This window comes from Trachymyrmex cornetzi, unplaced genomic scaffold (assembly GCF_001594075.2).
Source record: "Trachymyrmex cornetzi isolate Tcor2-1 unplaced genomic scaffold, Tcor1.1 scaffold687, whole genome shotgun sequence".
NCBI lineage: Eukaryota > Metazoa > Arthropoda > Insecta > Hymenoptera > Formicidae > Trachymyrmex > Trachymyrmex cornetzi.
Window position 1 is genome coordinate 108,537 of NW_017300011.1, and position 20,903 is coordinate 129,439.

General features: G+C 34.3%; 3 protein-coding genes and 1 pseudogene across 3 annotated transcripts; 1 reads left to right on the forward strand and 3 right to left on the reverse strand.

Annotated features, from left to right (window-relative positions):
* The first annotated feature begins 1,414 nt into the window (after positions 1-1,414).
* Positions 1,415-7,535, forward strand: LOC108767542 (nodal modulator 3). Its single transcript, XM_018517474.1, has 14 exons — positions 1,415-1,595; positions 1,696-1,795; positions 2,291-2,419; positions 2,572-2,738; positions 2,818-2,971; positions 3,420-3,825; positions 3,909-4,185; positions 4,291-4,472; positions 4,739-5,186; positions 5,330-5,522; positions 5,585-5,730; positions 5,801-5,924; positions 5,988-6,350; positions 6,452-7,535. Exons 1-14 carry the CDS (start codon positions 1,453-1,455, stop codon positions 7,160-7,162), a joined length of 3,543 nt encoding a protein of 1,180 aa, XP_018372976.1. The 5' UTR covers positions 1,415-1,452; the 3' UTR covers positions 7,163-7,535.
* A 271-nt stretch (positions 7,536-7,806) lies between these two features.
* Obp11 (odorant binding protein 11) lies at positions 7,807-9,763 on the reverse strand. Its single transcript, XM_018517426.1, has 6 exons — positions 9,458-9,763; positions 9,295-9,385; positions 8,385-8,476; positions 8,196-8,298; positions 7,941-8,005; positions 7,807-7,859 (listed from the first exon to the last, which is right to left on the reverse strand). Exons 1-6 carry the CDS (start codon positions 9,533-9,535, stop codon positions 7,842-7,844), a joined length of 447 nt encoding a protein of 148 aa, XP_018372928.1. The 5' UTR covers positions 9,536-9,763; the 3' UTR covers positions 7,807-7,841.
* A 2,105-nt stretch (positions 9,764-11,868) lies between these two features.
* Positions 11,869-15,607, reverse strand: Obp10 (odorant binding protein 10). The gene is made up of 6 exons (XM_018517467.1): positions 15,188-15,607; positions 14,150-14,237; positions 13,586-13,638; positions 13,035-13,191; positions 12,138-12,202; positions 11,869-12,065 (listed from the first exon to the last, which is right to left on the reverse strand). Exons 1-6 carry the CDS (start codon positions 15,245-15,247, stop codon positions 12,048-12,050), a joined length of 441 nt encoding a protein of 146 aa, XP_018372969.1. The 5' UTR covers positions 15,248-15,607; the 3' UTR covers positions 11,869-12,047.
* LOC108767509 (uncharacterized) lies at positions 15,585-20,902 on the reverse strand (annotated as a pseudogene).
* Position 20,903: the final 1 nt, after the last annotated feature.

Here is a 20,903-nt window from a genome sequence, read left to right on the forward strand (position 1 = left end):
TAACTTGCAATATAATAATAATAATTTTACAGTTTATTATTATTTTTATGTTTCGTAAATAGATGTTTAATTCTTAATTGTAAAATTGCATTAATACTTTAATTTTCATCACACAAATCTAATATTTCCATGTAAATAATATGGGACGGCATTTTTATTTGCACTAAAACACGTTTTTTATCTTGTCTGATGCACGTTTGCACTCGTCAGTTCTGGATTGCATTACTTGCATTTAGTGCAAATGCGCTGATGCTATTGATTTCGAGTTCCCTGAATGCAGCCTTAGTTGAATTTCTTGTAGGTACAGTATTATATCCTTTTTTTTAACGTGAAAAAAAGAGAGGAAAGATGAAATATGCAAGAAGTTCAGCTGAAAGAACAGAAGTAATGTAGTAATGTATGTAAGCGCTTTTTAAACGCTTTGTTAACTTTATTAGGCGTTATGTGCTACTTGGACGAAATACCAATGTATTTATGTTATAAGGGTTAATAAACTACGAATACGAATGTTTAAAAACGATTTTTGTCAAAAATAACGTACTAAACGCGGGTAATCTAATTCTAAATGATTAATTCGTCCATGCATCATTATTCCGAACTTACTTTTAGTTGCAATCTATTTCTATAATAATTTAGAGAAAAGAAAAACTATGAACTTACTGTTGGTTGTTAAAAGGTAATTTTTTCCACTCAACGGGCAACATTTTATAATCAGACTCGCTTCAGCTTCAAACAAAATGCAGTACAATTCGGGCGACACCACGTATTCACGTATACTGTGTAGGCTGCGGTCCATTTGACGCTACAAACGCTTCAAAGCGTTTTTGATTAGTCAATTTGTAAAATTCTTTGTTCTGATTGGTTGCTCAAACGCTTCGAAGCGTTTGTAGCGTCAAGTGGACCGCAGCCGTAGAATCTTCTTCGGTCTAAAGCAGCCCCCACTCTGCCCACTGCGCCCCACTGCACATCGTTAGTTCGCGTAATGTCCGCGTGGCGCTAGTGAGCTAGATGCTTGAGGTGCCTTTTTATGCGCAGCATGCTGCGACAGCAAAACGTCACGTGACGCAAATTTATTTTACATGAGATGACGCACTTCCAGCGCAAAATACATTTTGCCGCAGTTCGTTAAAGTTGAACCGAACGAACAGCAAAGAGCAAGCTGCAAAATCAAGGAAGCGTGCAATACGTCGTGAAGCTTGTAAAAATTTTATTCATTGCAATGAATATTTATATTATGCCAGTTGTTTGTTATGCCATTATATTATCTTGTTTAAATTCAACTTATTGCGCAGAAGTTCGAATCTCCAGACTCGGGAGATTCAAACTTTTGCGCAATAATCTGCGCAAATGCTCGACGCTCGACGCTCGCATGCAATGGCACCTTAATGCACCTTTAGCACAGCCAAGCACAGCTTAGCAGACAGCAAACAGCGGACAACGGTGACAAGTGATATGGATTTGATTGAACGATGTCTTGTTTTCTTCGTTTGCCTGGCGGGTCTCATCGCCGGCTCTATCACCCAAGATATCTTGGGATGCGGTGGCTTCCTGAAAAGTCATACCGACATCGATTTCAGGAAGGTGCACGTAAAACTGTGAGTATTTAACTGGGTGAGAGGTTACCTGATTGCTATATCAGCTACATCCTAAAAAATGCTTACTGAATGTCAGAATTTTATGAGATAAATTTATCAGGTATACGAAGACTGGTAGTCTAAAGGATCATACCGAAGGCGCGCCTAACACTGGTTACTATTTTCTACCTCTGTACGATAAAGGCGAATATGTTTTAAAGGTGAGCTGGAAAGATGCACCATCATTGTCAATAATTAAATAATAAATTCGATATACAAGAAATTTTATGAAATTCGTTTATTATGTGTTAATATGAAAGTATAAATTTATTTGCTTGTTTTGAATGGAATTGTTTATTAAGATTTAATAATAAGATTGTTTATTAATATATATTTGTAAAATTAGTAGCTTTTATTAATTAGCATTGTCAACAAATTGATAAAATACTGTATTTTATTTACAGTATTTTATGATGTAATAAAATATTGAAAAAGATTTATAAAATTTATTTATTTGTATTAAAAAAAAATTTGTTTATTACGCGTAATGTAAATGTAAGTTTATTTTTACCTTCAAAAGAAATCTCTCTTGTTTTGAAAGGAATAAGATTGTTATCTTTTATTAATTTATAAAATTTGTAAAATTATTAGCTTCTGTTAATTGGCATTGTTGAAAAATTTATAAAATGTTGTAAAATTAATATTTAATATATCAGGTGGAGCCTCCCAGAGGCTGGAGTTTTGTGCCCACAGAGGTAATATTAAATGTAGATGGTGTTACGGATGACTGCAGCCAGGGAAAAGATATTAACTTTACGTTCAAAGGATTTGGTATTACAGGTCGTGTAAGTAATAAATTTTCTCCTATATTGTGAGTATTATATATGAAAATATTTATTTGAAGATTATTATGATTCAATTCTAATAATTTTTAACAATAGAATTTTTAATATATGTTTTCAATGTGCGTTATTTAATTAATATGAATTATTTTTAGGTGATTAGTTTAGGTACTGACTCCGGTCCTAAAGGAATTACTATCTCTTTATATGCAGACAACAATAAACAAAATCCTATTAAATCAATGTTAACAGCAGAGGGTGGCATATTTTACTTTACTCCCATTCAGCCTGGAAAGTACATTCTTGTTGTGCATCACTCCAAGTAAGTATACAGTCTGATATCTGATGAATTTATTTTATGATACAAAAGATACAAAATCGATATTAATTGTCTTTTTTAGATGGCTAATAAAAGAAAAGAAAATTGAAGTAACTGTACAAGAGGGAAATACAGAACTCGCAGATGGCAGCTTGGTAGTATCAGGATATGATGTTAGTGGCAAAGTTACTAGTGAAAATGAGCCAATGGCTGGTGTATCCTTCATTCTTTTCGGCGTAAGGTTTATTTTATTATTTTTCGTACTAATATTACCAGTATACTTTAATACTTTGATTGCCATGCGTATCCAGGTGGGTACACATTTACGTGACTTTAGGGCGTCGCTGTACCTCAATTTTATTATTGAATTTTGTTATTTTTTTATTGAACACATTTGCTACCCATTACCATCATAAACTAAGAATATTTTGCATTGATTTTATATAATATATTGTGAATTTTCTAGAGAAGTCTATCAACTTTACTAAAAACTTTTATTTAACAATATTTTAATATGAAAACAAATTTACTGAAGTTATATTATATAAAAAATAGTAGTATGGTGCCAGAGGGCCGATTATAAAAATCCACATGGCAATCAAAGTATTTTTGATATTTTTCAAAATTTTAAAGTATTCTTTAATAGAAATTTTCGTAGAATGAATAATTTTGTATACCTTACAGAACGGTATTGCAAAGAAGTGTGAGACCACTCCCGTAAATAAAAACTTCGAATCCAAGAAACCACTTTGCCACGTGACTTCGGACAATACCGGTAGATTTATATTCCCCAGTCTATCGCCTGGCGATTATAAGCTTATACCTCACTACGCTGGTGCCCAGACAAAATTCGACGTTCAGCCACCAGAATTGTCTTTCAAAGTTAGCCACAACAGTGTAGTTCTTACTCCAGACTTTAAAGTAACCGGCTTTACGGTCGGCGGTTTAGTACGTAGCGCCACGAATGGAAATCCGTTACAAGGAGCAAAGATATTCTTGTCACATAAAGAAGTTGCAGTCACAGATAAGAATGGAAAATACGTATTAGATAACATGAAAGCCGGCCAATATACACTTAAAGCAGAATCTGGTATAAAAAATTTTACAAGATTTTTTAAAAATTAAATCGTTCACTAACTTCTTTGGAATTATTTGTACAACTATTTGTTCCAGAAAATGTACAATTTAGCGAGAGGACAGTCAAAATATCTCCCACCTCGCCTGAATTTCCTGTGCTGGTACCTTCGGCATACAAAGTTTCAGGAAAAGTAACCTTGTCAGCGAAGGGGACGCTGCATTTTCGCCGAATATCCATTCAGAACACAGCTGCTACATTCTATAAGGAGCTCGACACCAATGAGAAAACGGGAGAGTACTCTGTATATCTTGCACCGGATAAATATCAATTGAGTGTAATTGTGAGCACGGAAGAAAAAACTAAGGGTTTACAGTAAGTAACGAATGTAAAAATAAATCAGAGTAGATGTAAAGCTTTATAAAATTATATATGTGCATAAGATAGTTACGAATTATAAAAACTTTATTATATTTCTAGATTCTATCCACTGCAACAAACAATTGACGTGACGTCTCAACCAATTACTAATGTCAACTTCTTACAATTAAAAGCCACGTTAACGGGAACAGTGCATTGTTTGCCAGGGACAGATTGCAGCCAGGCTTCAGTTACTTTGAAAATACTCGATGGAGTCACGATAAAGACAGTACAAGCTAAAGGTGTGCTGACATAAACACTAATCAACGTTATTATAAAATGTTTTTAGTGGTTTAGTATAATTTGAGCTGCAATAACAAATATGGTCTTGTAAAATAAAAAGGATTCTCCGATTTTCTAAATCTTGTGTTTGCAATCAGTTTGAAAGTTAACTTGATTTCAAGCAACCAATATAAAATATTCGTACCTATTTGTTATTGCAGTAATGTCTATTTAATTCGATACGATACTATCTCCTCTGTCTGTGAAGTCGTTTTCCATTACTTAGATGGCCAGTATCAGTTCACGGACGTTCTACCTGGCCATTATGAGATTTTCATCGATAACGACGTGTTTTGCTGGGAAAATCCCAGTTATAGGATCTCGATAACGTCGGAACGCGCTGAAGTACCACCATTCAAGCAAACCGGCTTCTCCATCACCTTCATATCGTCTCATGATACAATCGTGGAATATTTCGAGCCTAATAACACGAAACTAATAACTCTACCTCTAAATAAAGATAGCATGAGGCATTGTGTGCCTAAATCTGGAACATACACTTTTATTCCGAAAGGTTGCCATATATATGAAAATTCTTCCTACACTTGGGATACGAACAATTTATCCCCGATCTTACTGCAGTCCACCGAACACACTCATAAAGGCAGTATTATAAGTTTAAGCATGCAAAACGATCTTAAAGTAAAAATTGAAGACGCTAATGACAGTGTTACGTAAGTTGCATTGTACGTTTTGAGAAAAATTTTGCATATATTTTTTTTACATTTGTATTCGAATAATATTAATATTTTTATTAATTTCTTTGATATATAAAATGTATATATACATCTTTGTTTATTAATATATTTTTTGATAGGATTAGTCCACTGAAATATGTAAAAAAAGATGGCGTATACAAGTATGAATTTGAGTTTAAGGCGAAAACGGATAATATGTATACTATCACTCCGTTATCAGACATTCTGCTCTTCAATCCACCGTCTCTGAAAGTCTTTGGCGTGAATGACTGTCATAATGACATTGCAAGTTTTGCCGGTGATTTGGGAAAGGTAAATAACTATTACTATATTAAACATATAGAATTCACAGCTCAAACGAGAATATTATTTAGATTATAGCCGGACAGATTTCTCCACCGTTGGAAGGTGTAACTATACGAATAACTGGGAAAAATGACGAGTCTCCAATTCATACTTTAGTTACACAAAAAGACGGGACTTACAGCGTAGGACCTTTGGATGGAAAAATTGAATATAGGTATATTGGTAATAATTTATTATTATTACAACAATTAATTATTGTAAAATTGATAATTGTTTGTTTATAGTGTTACAGCTGAGAAAGAGGGCTTTGTAATCACAGGGCCTGATGCTAAAGGAGTATTCTTGGCACACAAATTGGCCGAGATTATTGTGCAAGTTTCTGATCATGCTGATGGTTCTTCATTGCAGGTAACTTTATCAGTAAAACACTAACAGGAAATAAAAAAAATATAATATTGTATTATTTTTCAGGGTGTACTCCTTTCTTTGTCTGGCGGTCAAAGTTACCGCAAGAACAGCATAACTGGTGAAGACGGAAAATTTATATTCAATTCGTTGTCACCGGGTGAATATTATCTACGACCTATGATGAAGGAATATCGCTTTGATCCACCATCAAAGATGATTAACGTCGTGGAAGGGGCGACCGTCAATGTGAATCTATTCGGTAATAGAGTTGCCTATAGCGCTTACGGTTCCATCACGTCTTTGAATGGGGAACCGGAAGTCGGCTTGCTGGTTGAAGTTCAAGGCCAAGGAAACTGTTCCAGTCTCCAAGAAGAGGCCACGACTGAAGAGAATGGTAACTTCAGGATTCGCGGTCTCCAGCCTACGGTAAATATTTATATTAATGATATAATTTGCGCAATAATACAAAATAATTTTTACATCTTATCTATCTAATTTTTACTTATAACAATTTATTAATTTTACAGTGCATCTATACCTTCCGTCTAAAGCCGAACGTAGAGAGCAACGCTCATATACAGCGCACGAGCCCTAGTTCTCAGCTGGTGCAGCCAGTACAGGACATCCACGATTTGCGACTGATCGCTTTTCATCCGATCTCGCGCACGGACGTCTCGGTGCATGTCACATCGGCCCAACCGGAACACTATCGTACAATCAAGGTGAAATTGTGCCGAGAGGACACTCCTGATTCTCCAGTGCACATCTCTAAGTTGGACATACAGCAATCCTCCAGCAAGAATACCGGCACTTATAACGCCGGTTTCCTGGTGCATTTTCCACCATTACAAGCCGATGGCAGGAAGTACTTCGTCCAATTGGAGTCATCGCTGTCTCAGGCCGTACACAAGTACCGCACTATTCCAGTCTACTTCGAGGCGAACTCGTCATTCAAATACGTCAAGTTGGCGTTCAACGCGGAGCGGAAAGTCGATCAGGGTGAGATGAATCAGACATCGGTGATCGCGCTGCCATTCATCATGATAGTCGCATTGGCGTTCGTTAATCGCGAAAAATTGTGGGTTTGGTTAAACGCGCTACTGGAGAGACGTTCTAAGCCAGTGCCGAGCTCCAGAACGCCTGTCCAGGCCATTCCCATCGATCCCAGAGCGGATGATATCATAGTCGAGCAAATAATGAATATTAACAAGAGGAAGACGAAGCCACGGAAAGCATAGATCGTATTGTCATCGTTAGCACCATCATCATTTATACAGTGAGACTCGTTTGTAATGATCTCAAGAGATTATCGAAGATGTAAAGATCTTACATCGTTCATTGTTTTATACGTCTTTAATTGTCTGTAATTTATACGCAATATCTATCACGACAGTCGCATGTGTCAAAAACAAAGAGACTGTCTTGATACACTTAGCGTGTATTTAGATTTGTTAATATTTATACGCACGAACAATATCAATGAGAGAATTGTGTTTGATCGAATATAATGTATATAACGTGCATGAATTGTTTGTATGTATATCGAGTAACTTTATCATTGTAATAGTTTAATGTAAGAGACATACAGACGTAAGCTATGATGCATCCTATATATGATCAATAAATCGTGATATAACCATTAAATTATATAAAGTAAGATGTACATACAAAAATTGCTATTGTTATATTCATGTAATTGTTATATATAAAAATGTTCTTACTTGCGAATAATTATGCAATTTTTACTCTCTCAAATATACGTTTTACTTTATTCTATAAATTAACGTAAGAACGAGAAGTAGAGGATTTAATTTAAAAAGTAGAGAATGAATGTTTAAAGTATTTTATATTGTGAAATATATATATATATATATATATTTTACGAGCTCAAATTTACACATCTTACCTATTCTATATTTAGATAACGAAGTATGCCTGGAAAAAAATGCAATAAGACATGTATAACATGATGCATTAGAATCATTGCATAAGGGATATTAATCATTATATACGTACCACAGGATTTGCGGTGTACATGCATTTGTTAAAGTTTATGGCTATGACGCACTTGTCAGTACCCTCTGAAAAAGTCGACAATCACGTATAAAACACATTGTGAAACATAATTTTCATTAATTACGTGCAAAGATTATTATTTATAATATAGCTTTGTTAGTAATAGAATAGTCGTTCTGAACAATAGTTGCATTTTTGTTTTTTTTTATTTTTCTAATTAAACGACGTAATTTATTTCAACAAACTAATACTTACCTATATTACGACATTGGTCGAGCATTTCTATTCCAATATGTTTGTACGCCGCCGGCATCAACTTGGATAAGATCTTGTAGTTTATTTTGCCGTCCTTCTTCATCTAATCAAAAGAAGTTCAAGCTTTAATGATCCAATTTTAATAATTGTATTATACATCTGTTTTTACAAAAAAAAAACTTCTTTTACCGCTCCCCCTTTTTCCATTACACATTTGAAGTAACACCCCAATGTTTTGTCTTTATCCGAAAATTCGCCTAATTCTGCCCCATCTAGCATCTCTGTAAATAAAATCGTTAAAATTATTAAATGATTTAATACATAATGATAAATATAAAAACAGCAAAGTAGTGCAAATCATTTTTTTACGAGTATCAACCGATTTGATTATTTCTTTTATAAGAGAAAATTTTAAACGCATATTTCTCTCTCTTTCTCTCTCTCTCCTAATTTCAAATATGTTTTAGTACACACTATATATTAGCAGTGTTGGAACGTATCTAGGTGAAAGTATCAAGATACGGTATCTAGATACTTTAGCAACTTTAGCTGTACCTAACGCATTTAGGTACAGCTAAAGTATCTAGATACCGTATCTTAATACTTTTACCTAGATACGTTCCAACACTGTATATTAATTATACTTATTCCCCACTTTAATTGTTCAAAGAATTTGCGAGAAATTGAAAGTAGAAAAATAATTGTTTTATAATTATAATATTATTTTAACACATTTTTAACGTCTGCAACTATGTGAATATCAGTTCATAATTCAATAAAGAATTCAAAAACTTCCTGGGAAGAAATATCATCTATATGAACATATTTCACACACATATATAACTGTATAAAATATGTCAATTTTATATATAACTATATATAATTATATACGAAATATTTTTTCCCGGATTTTGATGAAAATTTTTCGCGAATACCTAAATATCACTTCGTATCACTTGCTCATGAATTACTGAGGGATAAATATATTGAAACATATTTAAATAAGTTAGCGAAATTCGTGTGTATACTAGTTGGCTCTTCTTTTATTAGTGATAAATATCGAGACCGTTAATTAAATGCTGATATTCTGAGAACATACCGCTTGTCACACCGGTTTCAGCGAGACATTTTTTTCGTAAACCTCCAGCCATTTTCCTTAACTCATCGTGAACAGTAGTCCAATCTATATCCTATAGAAAGTTATTATATTGGCGATCATAAAAATCTCTGTCGTAGGTATTTAAATTCATATTCGTACTCACTTCTTCGTTACAACTCACGATAACGAACTGCGTGAGAATTATAGAGGCACAGATGAGAGCTAAGCTTTTTTTTGCCATTTCTCGTATTTAACACAATTGAGACGGATTTAATCGAAAAATGTTTATTCGTCCATCTAGGATTACTAAATGCGCGACCGCGCTGAATCATCGAGAATTTATGCAGATCCTGGCGACGAAGTGGGAGATAATAATTAACTATCAAAGATAAAAATTAGCTATCAGCAAATTACATGAATATATCGCATCAAAATAATCAGGAAATTAACTAAGATACCAGATTCAGAGCGCAAATTTTGTTAATTATAATCGTATGCGTGTTTTCGAAAATATTTTCCGAAAGTATTTCGAAACGTTTTTTTCTCACAGATCTGATTGTGAGTTTCTACATACTGTATGATATGTAAAATAATTAGTATCTCGCACGCAGAAACTATTTCTCGCAGGCAAAAAAAATTCTAAAAGGGCAAACTTGAGAGAGTTCAAAATTATTTTAGAATTCCGGGAAAAAATGTGCAATTTGTAACTTTGTATAAGTGTGCGGTTGTAAGCGAAGAGCATGACGGTAAACAAAACGTGTAATAGTAATTTAAGAATCATACAATGCATCCAGTCTGTTTCCTAAGTAACAATCGTACGATAATTTCTTCCTGGTTTCGCGGCCTGTAATTTCATTCACATAGTTGGTGTCCGACGTCAAACACTATATTTGTATACTGTCTGACAAATGAAATGTTTTAGTCTTTTAATTATAACTCGCAGTAACCCTACGCGTTGTGTAACTTCGCGTTGTGAAATTATATGCAACCAATCTTGCAGTCAAATCATCTTCTACCGCAAGATTTGTTACTATCGAACAAGGGTTATTAAATCGCTCGTAGAATTTCCCAATTTTTTTTCCTAAAATATATGTCTAATTTAGATCTACACTCTAAAAATATGGATTTAATATTATGCAGTATTTAGATACATATAATTTTCACCGTGTTGATTGATGTAAACACCAACGTAATGTGGATGTAACACTAGTTTAAAACTCATGATATTAAATCCACACCATGTTAATATTTATAATAATACTAATAATAACTTTATTGATGCGCAATAAATAAAAATGAAAACAGCGGCAGTATAAAATAAAAAGGGAGATACGCAATCAATGAGCGAGGCATCAGCAATATATTATTTAATTATATCGACATCCCAGACAGCATATTTATGATAAATATTTATTATTATTCATTTTTTGAAATGTTATATAAATATTTTATACATATTTTATATAAAGCTTTATTCGAAATATTATTAAAAGATAGACTAAATATTTAAGGTAATATTTATGATAAATACAAATAAATAATTCTGTTAAGTAATTTTTATTTAAATTATAATTTCTTGTTAAGTATTTTCCTAGCATTTACAATAAATATTTCATAATGTTTATAATAAATGTTTATAATCTATGCAATCTAAGACCACAAAAATATTTACAAAATATTTCAAATAAACCTTATAAATATTTATAAATATTTTGTAAATATTTTATAAATATTGTGTGTTGCCTAGAATCTGAGATCTGATGTACATATAATAACGTATATGCTGGAAAAAGTCAAAATTAAAAAAAAATTGTTTAGTATGAAGTACTTATTGAAATGCGCATGAATTAAATTTAAAAAAATTTGTTCATCATGGTTTGAATAAAATCAGGTCTGAAGGGGTTAATAAATCTACACTCACATTTTCTAGAGAGTGTAATAATCATGACCTAGATATAATAGTTGCGAATTTTACGTCTTTCTCGTATTCATCGGGAGAGTTGCGTTGCGTTATATCGTAATGCTCTTCCACTTGCCACATGCACACGATCCGCTATTTTTGTTCTCATCGTTACAAAGGACTCGTTTGCGAATGAACGTTTCAAGTGTGTCATAGTTGTAAACCTCTCCTTCCGTTGCATTCGATCATCAAGTATGACCTCAACCGGCAATTGGAGCGTTTCACTGCCGCAATCTGCGATATCAAACTCGGTCTTGTCAAATGAGAGCGCCATCAATTTATCAAATCTGCCAATCAATCCGATAGAGACACTTTATATAAATCGTAGGTCTTCCTGGAAAAAAAAGAATCTCTGACGTCATAATTCGTACAAGAGCTATTTGCACTTCAAAAAGTGAGACACGTTTGTACGCGATTTGCAGCGAAGGTACAACCCTTACAGAAATTTAATACTGGAAGGTAGTGCTTAATTATTTATTTTAAGAATCAAAAGCATTATTGTTGAACGCTTTTAATACTCAAATAAATAATTTTTGGATGTTAAATTGGCCAGTATTAAATTTCTGTTGGGAGAAATAATCCCTTTTTAAGGGAGGAAGCAAGATGGTCGAAGATTATCGATTAGATCGCTAAATTCTTTATTTCATCGACACATTCGTATACGGTTTACGCATGTATAGCGGTTACATGATAAAGTGGAAAGTGGTTTTAAACGTAAAAACATCTCGACACGAAATTGTATCTTGAGCATTTTGTTCTTGGTCTTCTTACGCTGTCGTCCTCGCCCCGCTCATTAGAATAGATAGTAAGTCTGAAATGTACATTGCGATCACGTGTGAAATGAGGATAATCCATTGCGACTAAACAATACGAAATCACTTACCCTAGGAGATAGCTCCGCGTAGCATTTGTTGAACGCGTACGCGTATTCACAATTGTCGCCCTTCGCTGCACAAACAGAGAAGTAATTTATAGTTATTAATTGCTTTACGTGACGGGACACGAAGGATCGTGTGTAATCGAAAATAAAATGAAACAACTAAAATATCAGAGAATTAAAAAAAAAAGATAAATGTTGGAAGATTAAAGTTCGAAGTTTTCGATATTGAAGAGTTTTATTTTAATAATTCTCCCTATTCTCTCTCTCATAAATGTAATAATTAATTCAAGAGATATAAAGATATCTTTAAAGAAGTCTTTTGATCTGCAATTCCTTTTTTTTTTATTATTATCAACATAATTGCGATCGAAATGAGCATTAAAGACATCATTCTATTTCTTGGATCATCAATTTCATCCCTTATGAAAATTTATAATACCAGAAGGTAAAGATGATAATTATTTTAAATATTAAAATTGTTCAGCATCGAACAACAATATTTTTAATACTTAAAATAAGTACAATGAGAGAAATGTTTGATATAGTAACTATTTATTTCGTTGGTATATGACTTAAAAAAATTTTCTTATTTCAATTAAAAATTTTGTTTTTTAATCAAAATTTGGTTGAAATATTTTCGTAAGTCACATATCAATAAAATAAATGGTTATTTATATCAAGCATTTCTCTTAATGTAACTTTTAGTATTAAATTAGATTTCTGTAAGGGACTCTTATATCAGCTTCAGATCCTCCTAATTTCGAAGCAAGTCGCTATTAAATAATATAAAACTTTAGTAATAATTTTAACAGGATTACTTAATTTCACCGCGATTTCAGAAATTTCGAGCACACGCAATCGATCGACGGGACGAACGAAAAAGAAAAGGACAGTAGATACCCAAATAGTTACCGATCCCCTTGCACTCGCTGATCGCTTTCTCGACCTCGGCTCTATAGGCGGGTATTCTCTGGAAGAACGTCAGCATCCCGTTCAGACTTAGCTCTCTCTTGTCGTCGACCAGACCGAATTGTTCCCAGAGACAATACATGTAGCACTACGAGAAATCAGATCGGACAGTCTTTAATTTCTACGAGTGTACATATATATCTTCATATTTCGTCGACGCGATGCTGGACGGAAAGAACAGTTTTACGGAAGTATCTAAAAATTTAACTAGAAATAGATCTGAAAATAATTTTTTTGAACTATCGAAATAATTATATATATATATAATTCGCTTAAACTGATTACTGGAATATCAAAATATTTTACAGCATTGCTCATGCTTGAGTTTCCTGCATAATTATTTTGAAGTCCAACAAAATTACTTTCAGATTTATAGTTAGCTAAATTTTTTAATATTTCGACAAAATCATTTTTTCTTTGTAGAATAATATTTCTTTTTTGCTAGACGTAAATGGTAATTCACGTGCCTCTCGTGTACTCACCTTCAATTGACGTGTTTCCGGCCATTGACCGTTTCTTACCGCTTCTATGTCGGCTAAAAAAAGGACGTATTCCGTATATATTAATGTATATTCAATATATCTATTAATATATATTTTACAAATAATTTTCACATTGTAATTACTTTCTTGAAACGCGAAATAAATGTACTTTGAATGTATTGATTAATAGGGTGCAAAATAAATTCACCATCGTCCTTTTAACATGTGAGACGTTAAAGAATGTTTTAATTTTAATGTTTTTAACGCTGTATTTTTAACGCGCTAGATAAAAAATTAAACAAATTTAAAATATCGAATCGAAAGAAAGACACGCTCACGTAATTCATCTCCGACCGCCCGAAATCGATAGTATTGAAAAAAAAAACCAGTCCTAAACCCCCGAATCTCCGTGAAATAGTTTTATCGATTTAATTTGAAACAGGATAGTCAGTTTCGCAAGTATCAGCTGTATAACTTTATGCGCCATCGCGATAATTAAAAGTGCGATCGATAATTTCATTCACGTTGGGGTGAACGAACTCTCTCGTTGAATAATATATGTACCTGTGGCAACTCCCGTTTGCGTTTGGCAGGCGTTTACGACACTGGCTGCGGTTGCGATCATCTGATCGGAAACGAAGCTGGGTCTTGTCTGCAAAATAGATCGGTGTCATTGAGACTAATAGATAGTAGTTGAGAGATAGGTAATGAAAAACGAACATTCTTGTGACAGCTGTGTTGGTGGGCTATGATATATTTTTTTTACCCACAGCAACTATTATATCCATTTCTACCAACGTAGATTAACTTTCATCTCAGTTTAATTTACTTTATCTTCTTCTAATTTTTATTTATAACTAGAAAAGTAAACAGTAAGTTAAACCGAGATTAAAGTTAATCCACATTGATAGAAACGGGAATTAACGGAGAAATATTGTCTATATTTATAATTATTTCCCTTCATTATTATTTTCCAATATCTGATTATTTTTGTAATTATTTCAATACTAATTTTTCGTTTTCGTAAAAAATAAATAATAAATCAAATCGAGATTAAAATTAATCTACATTGGTAAAAAAATTGACATCAGCGAAGAAAATGTCTGTGTATAATTATATATTCTTCTTCGTTATTATTTTTCTAATATCGGATTACTCTATTATGATTATTTTAATATCAATTTTTTATTTCCATAAACGTCGTAACGCCGTACTACAAAAAAAAACAAAAGATATTAGATTCTTTACATAGAAAATTTCCTCTGCTATTTTGACACTAAATAAAAAAAAATCACGCAAATAGCGATTTAAAATATCGAGCGCAAAAGGAAGCGTCGCACAAGTTATTGAACGCGTAATTAATCCTTGACCGCCAAAATTGAGAGCGATCGAGAAAAACCACCCCCGATTGCCAAGTTTCTATCCAGTTTTTACCGAGTTTCGTTGAAGTTCCGAAACATATAATCAGACCTCTTTGTGATTTTAGATAAAAATTCTTAAAAAAAAAAATAAAATAAAATTCTATTGAACTTTCTCATATACTTTTAATTTTGTTTTCCTTCAAGCTCCCCAGATTCGCCTATGCACCGTTTTGCCACGTACCCCGCAGGACACGATCCACGCCTGAAGGAGGAAACCTAGGGTGACCGCGAGAAGCCTCATCCTCGATGTTTCTCAAATGTATTCGTATTCCTTATCACTTTTACGGAACCTTCCTCCTCGCTAATTGCCGTCGGTGGTGCGAGCGTATCTTTACCCGCGGCAATCCCGTTTTCGGCGCGTGTCGATGTGTGAAGACGTTACGGAGTGCGCGCCGTCCGCGAGGCGAGGGTGCGACTGAACGTCAGAGTCAGGAGGCCGAGTGGCGACACGGGTAGCCGAACGGGGGTCGGGATGAGAGATGAGGCACGGGATCCAGAAGCCGAGAGAGTGACAGAGGTGGAAGCTGCAAGCCCTGCCGCGCGTCCTGGAAGCTGATTCGAGAGCAGGTCGCAAGCTATTATCCTTCTCTCTCTTATTTTCTCGTTCTCTCGTTCTCGCGCGCCGCCCTTGCGCTGTTTTTACGCGAAACGTGTTCGATAGATGCTCCTGTCATCAGTATTTTTCTGGTTCGATTGTTTATTCCCTTCATTACCTGAAGCATCTAATTACAGGACACTTATAAGTACTTAAAAAAATCCAATACTGGTCAGTTTAATACTGAATGATATAGTGATTAATTATTTATTTTAAGTACTAAAAGCAAAGCTGAACAACAGTACTTTTAGTACTCAAAATAAATTACTCTCTAAATTCTTTGGAGTGAAATATCACTTTAATTAAAGAATGAAAATTGAACTAGTCTTGAAAAAGAGAAAATTTTTTTAAGTGAGATTTTACTCTTCAGAGTGTGATTTATTCTAAAAGGATCAGAAAGTAATTACTTTCAGTATTAAATTTCTATAATAAAATTTGCTAAAGCTGTTTATATACATATTATTATACTTACAATTAGTACAAATTAAAAATAGTTTTTTAAATATATTTTTATCTAAAGGATATATATAGAATATATTATCAGTTTTTATTTAATTGTAAATTATTCAAAAGAACAATAAAAACTGAGGTATAATGTTGGGGTGTCACAAACACCCCATGCGAATATTACGTTAAAGAAAACCATATCGAGTAATGTAGGATTAATCTCACGTAACACTACGCGTATATTTAATATGAATTCCAAGATATTTCGAATATGGGGAAGAATAAAAATAAAAAATATTAAATATTTTTTGAAATAAATAAAAAAAGTGAATGTTTTTTATTTACCTTTTAACTCGAATAAAATGACGTCGATTTAATCTGACTGATGGATATTTCCAAATATTTAATCCTTTCAACGTTTCGTTAATTATACCTTTTTTATTTTACAGAAATTAAATTTTTTTAAATTACAGGAAGTATTTTAATTATAGCAACAAATTTAACAAACATGTAGTTTTTTTCCTTAAAAAAAATTTTTGGAATTTCTGAAGAATATTTAAAAAAGAAAATTATAAATATCTAACCCTTGATTTTTTGCCCAATTTCCAGCTGTGCATCCCAACCTTGTAAAGCCTTTCTCTAATTGTGTCCATGCTGCACTTATGAGCACAGGTGCTACTATTAGCGATTTTTTTTATTGGAGTTCTATTTTTTTATTGATGCACTCAATCGACAGTGTGATCAAAACGTCCCACGTCATACTGACGCGATATAGTGCGCTCTTTTCATCATGCAAAGATAAATTACCGTCTCTTCGGTATAGAAGAGCTTTCGATTCTAGGCCAGGTCACACACATAGACGGATTTGATTGGCGGATGTTACCAGTTTACGATCCGACCCTATGTAATATCTCTATCCTATGCGACGTCGACACGAATACGACTCCTGTGTCCCTCTCTGTTCCTCAATCTTCATCTTCGCGTACGCAATTTTATGCTGTACCAAATTATCCTGTCGAGACTTATATATATCATCATTATTTTTGTCCTAGTTACAAGTTCTATCTGAAAATAAATTATTTTTAATATCACATAGATTAAACAAAAATTTTAAATTGAAATTATAAAAGAGGCAAATTAGCCTGTCGAGATTCATAGAGTTTATGGAAAAAGCAAAGAGAGAAATTTTCTCGCAATGAATATTGTCTTAATTTTTAAAAAAATTTTCTTTTTTTTTAAGAAATTTAATAGGGAAGGTAGTGTGTGGATTGATTACATATTTTAAACATAAAAGTACACAGAGTTGTTCAGTGCTTTTGGTATTCAAAGTCAGTAATTAATTTCTTTCTATATTAAATTGAATTTAATTAAGAATTGACAATCTCCTTTCAATTAATTCGTTTACTTTATAACATTTTATAGCAATTAACATAAAAATAACAACTTTAAAAAATCCTTTCTGTAGTTAAAAGAAAAAAATTATATCTTCCACTACATATATTTATACACTTATTTCAATGCTGTCTGACCGATGTAACCCATTTCTACTTTGTGCAGATAAAACGACGCGGCATAGAAATGAATTTTAGTTCTATTTTATTGTTTCCAACAATTAAAGATAATTCGATTAAACTCCATGCAGTTAACTTAATCAGGGATTAACTTCATTGTTAGATATATACATATATAATACTATTTTTTTATTAATGCAAATAGAATTATTATAATTTTTTTGTTTGACAATCGAAAAATTAAGAAAATTAAGAAAATTAGACAAAAAAAATAATTATATAATGAGAAATTTCGCTTTATGTGGTTCTACTTGAATCAGTTTAATCGGAATTTGGTCGAAGTCTTATTCAGTCTCATCATGTTGCCTCTCTACGAGTAAATGTTGCATCTGTAGGTATACATATTGCGCATCTTGCAGGAAATTAGAAAATTAGGTTTTACAAAAAGATAATTAAAATAATATACTCGTAAGATACATCACTTTAATGTAATACGTAAAATATATTACTTCATTACAATATAAATACAAAATTACAAAATAATAGAATTCTGATTTGAAGTTAGATGCCGATAATAGCTCGTCTTGGACGTGTAATTTCGGGCGCTGAAAATAAGAGCTCAGATAATAAAAATAAAAATAACCCAGATAACATAGATAGTTAAAAAAAAATTCAATCGTAAATACGTCATCAATTCTGAGTTCATTGTCAGATGTAAAAAGAATTCTTTTCAGAACTTTTCAGAAAAACAATTCTTTTGCATCCGAAAATAAACTTAGAACTGATGATATACAACTGGATTTTTTTTTAATTCTCTATGTGTCGCAGACACACACACACAGCACACAATATTTATAAAATATTTATAAATATTTATAAGACTTATTAGAAATATTTTGTAAATATTTTTGTGGTCGTAGATTGCACAGATCATTTAAGATCAAACAATTATTTTAAATATTACGAAATATTTACTGTAAATGTGTAGTAAACAGGGCTGAGTAATATTTAAAATAGTTCCATTTTAAACATGTATTTAAAATGGAAATGGCATTTTGTATTTTCCATTTTAAATGGTTTTTGGAAAATCATTTTCATTTATATTTGAAATGGGATCATGTCTATCATTTAACCATTTATAAAATAGGTAAATGCCAAATGATTTTTCTATGTTTTCACAAATTTTCGCTAGAATTATTGATGTGTAAGAAGAACCAAGTCCCATGACTGGCCAAAGATTTTTATGAATATTCAAACAAACTGCAAATTAAACTGTAAAAAGAAAATTAATTCCAATTCATAAATATCGAATCTTAATCAAAAAATGAATGTTCCAGCTTTATGTAAATACTATTTGAATTTCTAAAAATGTATATTACTCTCAACATCTAATTTTGACCGTAACCGACGCTTCTCGTATTAATTTGATTGGACATATAAAATATGTCTAAAATATTTATATAACGTTTCAAAAAATGAATAGTAATAAATATTTATCAAGTATTCTGTGTCTGGGGTTTGTATGATGTATGCTATCTGACAGATTTCAACTTATCAGAAACCATGTATACTGGTGTATCTGATTTCTGATAGGTTGAAATCCGTTATTCCTTATTTTTTTCATTCACAGCTGCGGTCGATTTGGACGCTTTCAGTGCTTTTCAGTATTTCTATTCTTATTTTACGTCTAATGAACCGAATAAACGATAAAGACAGAACGATGATTACAAGCGCTTAAAGCGCGTGAGCGTCCAAATCGACCGCCTGTATCTGACCTCTAAAAATGCGCGGAGCCAGGAAACGCGGACGATGATGAATCTTTTCACGTGGCATCGCGCAGCCATCGTCCTGGGATTACAGAGAGTGCGTTGTTCCATTTGACGCTCGCAACGTTCGCATGAAATCGTTCCCTCATTGTTTATCAAATGTTAAACGAGAATATAAACAATGCTCGCTAGCGTTGTGAGAGTCAAATGGAACGCACTCCTCGTGAAAGCGCGGCTGACACGTGCGTTTTCTGGGTCAATACAATTCCAGCGGAGGTGCGCGAGCGTATCCGAACGCGGGCTCTGAATAACCTCACTTCTCTCCGGTACAGTCGCCCGTGGAATTATTGACCACGCGACGTAAACATCGCAAAAGGCACCTTCTCATACATTACCGTACTCCGTAAAATGCAATCAACAGCTGATCATCGATCGTGTATAAAAACAAGATCAAACCGAACGGCGCATTATGCGAGTGTTTAGATTACATTAAACATTTATGAAATTAAGCCAAATCGCATCGTGTTGGAATAAATCGATGAGACACGACGCGATATACTTGAATTCGGTATCCCAGCCATTCCCACCGACTGTACTTTTCCCGCGTACAGTCCGCGGGTCAAGTATTGACCCGCGCCAGGACAAGTATTGCCGTGCGACTCGCGTCGCGAATTCGCCACGTGGTTAATTTATTTATACAAGACGAGGGACACTAAGCACATATCGTGCGGCGATCGTCCTGTTGAACATTGGCGGGCCGAAATTTCGAACGGCACACCTGTCGCTCGCGTCGACCGCCGCGGACTGTACCGACGATGGCGCGGTACAGTCCGCAGGACTCCGATTGACGACGCGCGACGATCATCAGTGAGACTCCCCAGGTACCTGAGGAACCGGAGGTTCGGCGAGCCGAGGGGGCGATCAGGAATTTGGATTACGCGCGATCTACGTCTCGGCGACACGGCCGCGTCGCTCATCTCGCGCGCGTCTCGGGCGTCGCGACGCCGGCCGAGGGACAAAAGAATTTCGACGGACTGTACTCGGCGGCAGTTGTATTGACCGCGGACGCGTGTCCCTCCCGCTGGGTATATCCCTTCGTCTGGCTGCGGCGCGGAGCGGAGCGGTGAAAAGCGGAGCGGTGAGAAAAGGAGAGCCGCACGTTTCGGCGAGACGAGAAAGAGCCAAAGAGATTCGACCTAAGAGGACCCGGCGCGACGTGGTTTGGCGAACGGTGGTGACCAATGCGGGAGCGACGTGCCCGCGTCCGCGGGTGAAAGAAAACGACACGACTCCGACGAGGATCCGGACGTCGAGACGCTCTCCGATGACGCTCGGCGATGTCGACGACCCGGGAACGACGACGATACTCGCCGTTGAGTTAATCGATTCCGCGATAACCGGATCCTTCCAGGATGCCCGCGAGTGATCGCGAAGCCGAGCTTTGAGAGAGAAAGAAGGAGAGAAAGAGATTCGAAGGCGACGATCGGTGGTCGCCTCTCGTCACGTGATTCGCGTCCTTTCGCGTACGTCACGCGTCGCGTGCGATTTAAATCCCCGCTTGGCCAGTCGTTCCCGAAG

Excerpts from the sequence above, each read along its gene's own strand:
- LOC108767542 (XM_018517474.1), top strand. The coding sequence starts at position 1,453 with ATGGATTTGATTGAACGATGTCTTGTTTTCTTCGTTTGCCTGGCGGGT. Across the intron at positions 4,186-4,290 it reads GAAAAAACTAAGGGTTTACA|ATTCTATCCACTGCAACAAA; the intron begins GTAAGTAACGAA and ends TTATATTTCTAG. Across the intron at positions 5,925-5,987 it reads CTGATGGTTCTTCATTGCAG|GGTGTACTCCTTTCTTTGTC; the intron begins GTAACTTTATCA and ends ATTATTTTTCAG.
- Obp11 (XM_018517426.1), bottom strand. The coding sequence starts at position 9,535 with ATGGCAAAAAAAAGCTTAGCTCTCATCTGTGCCTCTATAATTCTCACG. Across the intron at positions 8,477-9,294 it reads TGAAACCGGTGTGACAAGCG|AGATGCTAGATGGGGCAGAA; the intron begins GTATGTTCTCAG and ends TTTTATTTACAG. Across the intron at positions 8,006-8,195 it reads CGACCAATGTCGTAATATAG|AGGGTACTGACAAGTGCGTC; the intron begins GTAAGTATTAGT and ends CGACTTTTTCAG.
- Obp10 (XM_018517467.1), bottom strand. The coding sequence starts at position 15,247 with ATGAGGCTTCTCGCGGTCACCCTAGGTTTCCTCCTTCAGGCGTGGATC. Across the intron at positions 14,238-15,187 it reads CGTGGATCGTGTCCTGCGGG|ACAAGACCCAGCTTCGTTTC; the intron begins GTACGTGGCAAA and ends TCTATTTTGCAG. Across the intron at positions 13,192-13,585 it reads CGGAAACACGTCAATTGAAG|TGCTACATGTATTGTCTCTG; the intron begins GTGAGTACACGA and ends GATTTCTCGTAG.